The sequence below is a fragment of the Etheostoma spectabile genome, chromosome 23 (assembly GCF_008692095.1).
Source record: "Etheostoma spectabile isolate EspeVRDwgs_2016 chromosome 23, UIUC_Espe_1.0, whole genome shotgun sequence".
Classification (NCBI taxonomy): domain Eukaryota; kingdom Metazoa; phylum Chordata; class Actinopteri; order Perciformes; family Percidae; genus Etheostoma; species Etheostoma spectabile.
In genome coordinates this window covers 5,448,295-5,458,271 of record NC_045755.1, presented here as the reverse complement: position 1 = coordinate 5,458,271, position 9,977 = coordinate 5,448,295, and the positions used below count along the sequence as shown (strand labels likewise).

At 40.8% G+C, this 9,977-nt stretch overlaps 1 protein-coding gene across 1 annotated transcript in view; it reads right to left on the bottom strand.

Annotated features, from left to right (window-relative positions):
* Positions 1-9,977, bottom strand: part of LOC116672933 (copine-8) — an 87,465-nt gene that overhangs the window by 14,235 nt on the left and 63,253 nt on the right. The window contains exons 11-13 of the mRNA XM_032504916.1: positions 8,849-8,924; positions 6,927-6,980; positions 6,622-6,683 (exon numbers count right to left, since the gene is read on the bottom strand). Of these exons, the coding sequence (XP_032360807.1) occupies positions 6,622-6,683; positions 6,927-6,980; positions 8,849-8,924 (192 nt within the window). The remainder of the gene's footprint in view (positions 1-6,621; positions 6,684-6,926; positions 6,981-8,848; positions 8,925-9,977) is intronic.

Here is a 9,977-nt window from a genome sequence, read left to right as displayed (position 1 = left end):
TGCACCCTCTTAAAAGAATCTGTCTGGCTATCAATAGTCTGGACCCAACTTTTTATGTGCTTATCCATCCCGCCTAAGATTGACCCATCTCCCAAAATAAATAATCTTGGGCTGAATGGAACCTGGGTCCCTGCAATCCGACATAGGTTATCATGTGCCCAGACCTTATCACAGGAACATAGGACATTAAGTAATTGGCCATCCTCTGTTTTACATTTCTAACTATTTGGTGTGTCTTTCAGACCAATTCTAACAATCTGGAGGGAGTCCAATAGAAGCGATGCATAATTTTGAACTAAATGTGGCACAGTCTCACATCGCTTGACATAGTTTTAATATTCCCATATTGAGTCCCACTCCTCATCATCCAGTGTAATACTCAGAACCCTCGCAGTGACATGTTTTAAAGCTTGAATGTAGACTTTGTAATCATGTGATTTATTTATAAAATTCCAGTACATAAGCTTTTCTAGAGGACAGCTACAAGGACAAGGGAGCAGAGAGAGGAGGTCTGAGTGAATTCTGGTCCAGTTCTGCATGTTACCAGCAGCTTCAGCCTAAATTATGCATGTCCTCTTTCTCTCCCATCCAATCTCTCTGTGTCACACGCACACACCCATACTTGTGCACATGCACCCGCGAAGTTTGAGAGAGAATCTCCGATTGTGAGTGTGAAAGGGAGAGCCGGGGGAACAAGGTGAGTTCGGGGACGAACAATAAAAAGTGACAAAATAAGAGAGTAGATTAAAAGGAACAGAGCAGAGCTTTGTTAGAACACGTCACTCCGCATCATCAGCACAAGAAAACAACAATTTCAACATCAGCAATGTGAGTCACACACATTTTGTTCAATTTACTACTGTCAAAAACTATGACAATAGCAGAAATTGACAACAAAATGAGGGGTTTCAAATCAAAGTATATTGGCTGAATTCTTTTGAAAAGAGAGTGGCAATTATTGAGTGACTGGCATCGTCCTCAAACCTCTGCAGTCTGACTGTGATCACTTTGTGCTGTGAGACTGTAAAATTCACTTGAAGGTCAATGTGTGAGGTTCTTGCTTTACAAAGTGAATATCACCCCTAATGTTTGACACTATCATTTTGACTTCAAATGGAGAGAATATTAATAGCCAGAGGAGAGCACTCCAAAAAGGTCAACTCTATGCTCTGCATTAATCACACGAGAATGTGAGTGAGACATCATGTCTCATCATGTTGTCTTTTTAATCTTTTTTTCTTTTCTTTTTTTAATCAGGGGAAAGGGTGTCTTTTGTGTATGTTCAGTACAGGAATGTACTTTATTTGGGTTAAAAAAAACAGTATTTATTTACAGTAAGTGTATTTATTTATTTATTTAGTCAGTGCCAGTTGACTAAGTTGCACCTTCCAGTGTTATCTGCACTGTAGAGATAAGGATAGTCTTTGGCATGGAAACAAACATGCTTAACACAAACTTTTTATCCTAAGTGATATAAATCACAAGAATTTTACTTAATATTTTTTTGTGATTTACATATTATAAGTAAAGTACATGCCTTTACTGAACCTACACAGACAGACATTCACCTGAGCAGCAAAAAGATAAAGCATAGCCGCAGAGTAGCAACTAAATCTTCTGGCAGGTGTGATAAGGAATTTTCAGAGGCACACACGGTCGGGCAGAGGTGAGCTGTAAGATTAGTGTGTCTTATAAACCAAACCTTATCGTTCTGTGTCCTGAAGGTGCAGGTAAACTTCTATAACCCTTTAAAGGCTACCTTTATTGTGTCATGATATGTTTTTTTTTTATTTGCCAGTCAGGCTGCAATTCACCTCTTGGCAAGTTTACTTCAACCTTTGGCTCCAGTAGAAATATATTCAAAAAAAATCAAACGCAAGTTTCACCTGTTTATCTTCAATGGTGAATTAAGGGGAAAAAATATTTGTTCTCCCAACCTCTATTGGGACAGTGAAGGCTGTCAGTGAGGCAAACCCTTGAGTGCTTAAGTGCCTTGCTTTAATTGCACAATTAAGATGCTTGTTCACTTTTACCTTCACTACACAATCTACTTCCTGGTATTTACTTCTCTGTGTCTTATATAGTACGCACACACAAGCGCGCACACACACACACACACACACACACACACGTACACATACGCACACACAAACACGCGCACACACACATCTGAGTGCATTTACAGTATATACAGTATGTACTGTATATCTTTAATCTGCAGAGTCTCTGAGTCTTGGATACAAAACAGTAGAATAGACAGCGTTAAAAAAACATGGCTGCCCTTTTTCAATAGTGTGTAAGCTTCTGTGTGTAGTGCATACAGTATTTAATAGTGTGTTTGGGATGGAGGGGGGATGCCACTTTACCAGCTGTTTTTTTTTACTGTCAGTCACTGATCTTCCCCCGCTGTTAAAGCCTGCAGTGACTCAGCTAGGAACCAATATGACAAAATACCGCGCAGCAGGGGGCAGACTGATGAGGAGGTTAGCGCACTACATTCAAATAAGCTTTCCTGCAGACTGAACAGACTGGATGCTAATGTCTCTCCTAGCTCTTCAAAGCATCTCCTTTCCAAACTGTAAAAAGATGATCTTTTCTATATGCTCCTGCAGCAAGACAGCCTTCACTACATGAGTAAGAGAACAATGGCAAAGATGATGAATATTTAGATCAATTCTAACAACAACAAAAAGTGACACCATTAATGTATTTATACAGAGTCGCCAAAGTCGGACTCTTTTCACATGGGGGGCTTTAATAGAAACAGCCTATAATTGATCAGTTAAAAGCCAAAGTATTTTGGCAACTTTAAAAGCCACGTCTAGTAAAATAGTTCCTATAAAACACACATACTTTCTGAGGAGCTTGTGAGCACTAAGAAGTAAGCTATACATTCTGGCAGCTACGGGGCCCAATAGTCACCACTACTCATCAACTTTAATTATTAAAACCAAACTTAAAAGACCAAGGGAAATCACATTTTTAATTACAGAGAAGTTGGCCCAGTTGTCAAATCATTTTCCATTTTTTTGATGACTGATATCACTATTTAGAAATATACTGACAAACCTACATTATTGTGTCAACAGGCTGTGTAACCCACATGGCAAGTGTTCATCTTCAGAGTAAAAATGTAAAAAAAAAAAATGAAAACATGAAGTGTTTGAACATGTTCACAAGAAGTCTCCTTTCCTCCTATAAAGAAGTGCCAGAGGGAAACGTATGCTTGAGTGCACTGAGTGGCCTAAAAACGGCATCAGAGGTTGTGTGATGTGACCTCTCCTGATAATATGCACACAGATGTTGCTGGTTGAAGTCTGGCAGGAGAGGAAAGGAGAGGAAAGAAGTGGAAAGGAGAGGGATAAACAACTCATACCTGCATTAAGTCAGATTAGCATAAACGTTGACATTGGCAGTGCTTGTTCATTTGCTAAGTATAACTCACAAAGTAAAATGTTTAAAGATTTCAATTCTTTTTTCATCTTCCAAATCTTTGTCTTGATTCTGACTCCTCTATCTAATTATAACCTCTCAGAATGATTTCAATTCAAGCCAAGTTCCCTCCTGCTTCTATTCTGGTTTCAATACTCAATTCACACACCAAAACACAGGGAAACAATATCTGTCACTATGAGTGACAGGGCTGCCTTAGGCACAACTCAAAATGAAAGATATAGCCAACAATTCTTCATTTCTATCCTTGTGCTCATGAGTAGAGGCCTCTTTGTTGAAATCCATGGGCGGTATTAATGCTTTATCAAAGGGGGTGAAAAGAATAAGAGCAGCAATGCTCTGCGTATTGAGACAGAGCCTTCTCAAATCTGTCATTTATGCTAATGCTGCCAGCAGATCATGTTCCTAATTAGGTCCAAATGACAATTAGCTGATTGGGTTGAAGCTGCAAAAAGAGCTGTCAATCAGAAGATAAGAGGAGTGAAGGGGGAAGAGAGCTGAGAAGAGACACAAGGAAATAGAATGAGATAAATGGCAAAGAGACAATATACCTGTACGAACAGATTGAGACACACGAGGCATTTCGGGGAAATACACAATTGAGAAAGTACCTAGAAGCGTGTATGTGTTTACCTACAGTATTTGTGTGTGAGGGTGTAAGTGTCTGTGCACAAATACACAGTCTGCCCATTATGCAGTTGGAGTAAGTGCAACAGGACCATTACAGTCCATTTAGGTTTCAAACAGTGAGACAGCACTTGGCACTTCACTTAGCCACACAAGCGTGTAACAGCACCAAGCTCACACTCCCAAAGCACCGCCAAAAAAAGAAAGAAAAACACCCTCTTACTGAGAGTTTCAAAGTGCTCTCTGACTGACGGTGCTGCTGGGAACGTGGTCTGTGTGTAAGGAGGCTCGGAGACGGGAATTCTCCAATAGCAGTGAGCGACAGAGCGAGTAAACATATGCATGGACACATGGTGTTAGTTCACACATGCATTTCAAAGCCGGCTCTCGCACATTAAGTCATTCTGACGAGCTTTGCCGTCATGCAAAGTGATCACACTTAGCACATGGCCATAACCTGCATCAGCATACAAACATAGAAGCCTTCCTGTCATGCTGTCAAATAATACTGCTGTTTCATTTCCATTTCCTGAAACATACAGTAGCTCCATCTAATATCTTAATCTGGCACAGACAAAGTGCTATACCACTGTCCTGTGAATCAATAATATATTGATCTGTGTTCTTAGTCATAAAGTGATCTTTTCACTGGCTTCACAAGGTTTTGTTGTGGTGAGGGTACACACAATGTGCACATTTACTGTATAGTACCTTCTTTTGACTATTGTTTCTCTGCATGTAGAGGTTACTGTCCATTACTGTTTTGTGACTTAAATTTGCCAGGTTGAAAACATATGTCATCAACTGTTGGAGAAAAATGAATAGTCCTCAATACCTTAGACATTATACTGTCATACTTTACAACTGCACTAGTAGAAACGTACTGTATATAAATCATCTTCCTGTGCACAGGTTACTCCGTATCTCCAATATGTCCAATTTGTGCTGCGTTTTGGCCGCACCACGTGCCATACAGCACCGGGCGCAACTCAGATGCAGAGCATCTTGCTGCTCGACTCGCAGATTATATTGACACTACAAGTACTTTACAGAACAATCGTGTGTCTATTAAGCTAGTATCTACCTTCCACTCCAGGCACTCCCACAATTAAACTCCATGCCTTCTCTCTCTGGAGTTGTCCTGATAAAAAAAGATCTGTGATGTGGTCAAATGTTTTTCAACCTCCAAGATGAATCTCTCATTGTCCGTGGTGTTGTAAAGGAGAGATAAACAATATTTGGGAGTGTGTTTTAGTAAATTGACTGGCTAGTCTCGTTGTTTCATTGTCTGCTCGGCTGTCTAAACGCTGCTGGGAAGCGACATGGCGCAGCTTGTGGAATTTCAAACATTGACTTAAACACCAAGCACCCAGAACGCAGCGCAGATGTGGTGGAAATTAGTGGTTAGGTAAAAAGAAGAGGTTGAGGTCAACAGTCAAATAGAACGTCTTGGAGGTAGGGGCCTTATAGAGTTGGAGCTCTGTTTGTGTTTGTGAACCTGATGGTTAGAAGATAAGTCAAGAGAAAGTCTTTCAATTTTTTATGCAAATGTTTTGTTTAAAGGCAAGTGTGCATGGACAACAACAACATGAACATCCATCTAATTTATGTATGATTTAAGGCAGGATTGTAGAGTCCTCTAAATCATTTGTGCTGCAAACAGAAGATAGTCTAGCATAGCAAGTGTTCTTCTTGGATAATCCTCTAACTGGCTGAAGCCATTTTTGGCCAGCTTTTTGCACTTCTACTCTGAGCTGTCAGTTTAAATCCTCCTGAATAAAGCAGCAAAAAAAGCTGGTTGGGAAATAGATTGTGTTGTTTTCTTACGGTTTTGTCACCGAGGGAATAAGCTCATACTTTCTTCTCACAAAACCAGGCTAAAAATGTGAAGCTATTTTGAAAAAAATCCTTGAAATGCCAGCTGACTTTCTATAAAAGCAAAACAAACAAAAAAGCTACAAGGGCAGCAGGAACGGGAACGGACACACACACACACCCACACACACACACACGGACACACACACACACACACACACACACACACACACTTTTCCTTTTCTCTCCCTTGACAGCCCCCCCCCCCCTCTGTGAGTCTAATGAAGGTAGAGTGTGTAGGCGAGCATTCACGCCATGCCTGGTTGCACACGGTCAACCCTCCTGTGCAACATGCGTACACAAGCACATGTACAAAGACACACATACGAGCGCACATGCGACGGCACAGGGCATGGGCCGGTACTGAAACACATTAAAAGATTACACACAAGTGCACAGACACACATACAATTCAGATTTGGAGCCCTGTGTGCTTGACTTCAGGTCGACCCATCTGCCAGTCTCTCTCCACCTTTCACTGTCCTCTCACATGCAAATGTACATTTTTCCATCTGATTCACTCACACTGAGGGATCATTATCTTTGGCATATTGCAGACACGGAGTCATGATGGGGCAATCGAGACAGCGTGTCACTTCTCATTAAAACCGACTACAATCCCCATCTCTCAGTATGCGCTCAATAAATGCATGATCATTAACCTACCCTCCTTTGATGTAGTCCAGGAAGGTGACATCGATGTCCACCAGGAATGACAGCAGTGTTACCTGTGAGTGATAGGACCACAATCAGCTTTGTGTCAATGAAAATCACTTTCAGGTGTTGCCTCTGATGGGACAAAAACAGTCTATTCTTTCTGGCTGGTTCAATAACAAAATGAAACACTCAGCAGTATAGAAGAGGTACCCATCTGGATCTACTGTAGTATGGTATTGCACTTTAAATGTAGCACATGCAACTTAATGTGTCAAAGGAAAAGAATGATTCTTTATTGATGGATATTTCCTCACCGTTCCAGAGTTGAGGTATTTTTTCTTCCTCCCTTTCTTCTTTAGATTTATCACCTAAAAAAAAGGACAAGATTCTCTGTTGATTTTAACATTTATTCATTCATTCATTCATTCTTCAATTCAGCCTTTCATTTGTGTGATATAAGGCTGGCCTTTCTAAGGACCGGTTCAGAATTGGCACCTCCTGGTGGAAATAGGCTTGTTCGAGATGATCCACGTCTGCACAGAAGCGATCACCGACCATTGCATGCCTGTTAGATTTGCGTCCAGCTTGATCCCAACTTTCTTTGACGTCATGCACAACAACAACAACAACAACAACAATCTTACGAGATCAAGGCGGCCGCAGGTTTGAGATGCAGGCAGCACGGTTGATTTTCACCAACTGCAAAACCCAGGTGGACCCACAGCATGTTGGGAAAGGCCGTCCTCTCAGCTGATTGGTTCAGAATTGACTCAACGTGATGACGTTTAATATAAACTTGTTATTGTTTTTGAATGTGAGGGATTTTAATTGCCATTTTTGATGGCAATTATTTAAAGGCTTATTCTGTACAGAACACATGTTGTGAGGCTGATACTGACGTTTAGAAGTCAAAGAGAATAAATCTGTTCAGATTACGTAATTACATGAAAGCTGTGGGCCGGAAACCAGAAAATATATGAGCTGAAAGATGCTAAAATGCTTCAAAGAGCTGAGAGGAACTGCAGAGTCCATGCTTGTATTTTGCACTTCTACTAGAACATGTTTACATGCTTTAATATTAAAAAAAACTGTCTGTCTGAATATACCTCTAGTCACCCTCTGCTGTATTTCTTAGGACGCGATCACACCACCTTTGAGCAATACACACAGCCCAACATATTCAGGGTAGCTAAAGCCAGAGAGGGATTTTGGCTCTAAACTGAGTGGTGGGACTTGTTGGCTATGTAACAGGACAAGCTTTACATTAGGATTTGAGACCTTGTTGTTTTTGTGTACTGATTAGAAAAGGGACTTTTTTGGCCGTTGACTTCAATGAATTTAGTCTCTTATGATGCAACCCGAGCTCATTAAAACATGCAATTGCTCCTGTGATGTAGGGACAGCCATAGACAATCCTAAAACTCCCTTTGATTCCCAAACACTGTATCAGAGCTCTTGAACCAGAGCTTTATGGTCTAATTATACTGTGCCAAGGTTAAACAGAACAAGAGGACCTCAGGGAAATAACATACAAATGTGTAGATTTATGCACTTCCCCTTGGTTCACATTGCAATAGGAACACACAAGGACACGTTTGCCTCTGGAGGAGAAGTGCAATGATTGAAACACAGTTGTAACGCACGCACGCTCGCATGCGCACACACACACACACACACACGACACCCAAAGACACACACAGAACACACACACACACACACACACACACACACACACACACACACACACACACACACACCATACACTTACTCACACAAGGCCTAATGCAATGAAAGAGGTTTTTATTGCACAAATTGAAAACCATCTTCTCTCTAACTGTCAGCTTTAAGTTGGAAGCCAGGGTCACGACACAGGCCAGAAAACACAAAATGACTTGGGTGTTTGTGTGCCGGTGTTTCTATCAGCTTACTGTTCCTTAGATACTTATCAATGGGCCTCTGTGTGCACCTTTGTGCGTGTGCACATCTGAGCGCTATTAGGCAAACAGCAGCTGTTTAAAATGACAGTCCCCTGTGCGCTCTCCTCTCTGTGTGGTACTCTGTTAATCAAGAAGTGTTGACTCTTCCTGGGAGAAGATAAGCCAGTGATCAATCATAGCTGTCTGTCAGAATGTCTGTGTGTGTGTGCACGAGAGAAAGTGACGATAAACATGTTAAAGGATAACCATAGAGAGGAGAATACATGCAAGCTCACACACAAATACACACACACATTCACCTCATAGACGTTGAACTGGCTCTGCCCTCTGGATAGTTCTCTGTAGCTGGTGCTGAATTCTCCAATAAAGTCATGACTAGAGAGAGAAGTAAGAAAAACAGAGCAGGAACAAACAAAAAAAATTAGTAATTGTGTTTGAAAATATATTCCATTTGATTATGTGATTGACAACACACACAGACCACGATGTAGTAACAATCCCAAATATTTTAACTTAACGTGAGAGCCATGATAAGACCCATGGGTGGTGATGGCGCAGAGGATATGATATGTGCCTTTGGGGTTTGAGATCTGGGTTTAATTCCCACTGCGATCCATCAACCAATGTGTCCCTGAGCAAGACACTTGACCCATAGTTGCTCCAGAGGCGTGCGGCCTCTGACGTATATAGCAATTGTAAGTCGCTTTGGATAAAAGCGTCAGCTAAATGACATTATTGTAATGATGAACATGGGAGCAACTCAAACATGAGGAAGAAATTCATGTTGAAACACACAGTAAAGCTCTGTTCAAACAAACAGCTTGTAAAAAAGTGACATTTTTTCTTAGTCACGTTGAAAAATGCTACACCAAGATATCACTGTGTTCCCGCTATCAGATTTGAGAGTAACACTGAATAGATTGCAGAGCATAAATAATAGAGAAACAACTCCCCGTTCAACTACAGCTTGACAAATGTCACTCCTTTCTCTCTGACTGTCAGCAGCCAGAATCAAGACTCATCATTATGCAGTCAATCTGTGACGGCCCTGCACTCAGCTTCCTTACCTTCTGAAAACATACAGTAGTGTCAATTATGTGTGACTTGGATTAGATAAGCCGTGCACAAGAAGCTAACGTGTTGAGTCTTATCAACATAGGAAGGAATAAGGGAATGTATTGTATTTATCAGGTAGGGAGGTTATCATTGCATACTAGATTCATATCTTTACAACAACCTGCCATCTGCTATCTAACTATCTATCTATCTAATATAGTATGAAACACTATAGAAATTGCCCAATCAAATAGAACAGGTGTTGAGGACTAAAAAAAGTGTCATCTTATTTAAGTTTTTTTTTTCTTTTCAAATAATTGTTATTTTTGTCAAACTAAGTGGCCGTTGAAATCAACAACAGCACTGCTTTTA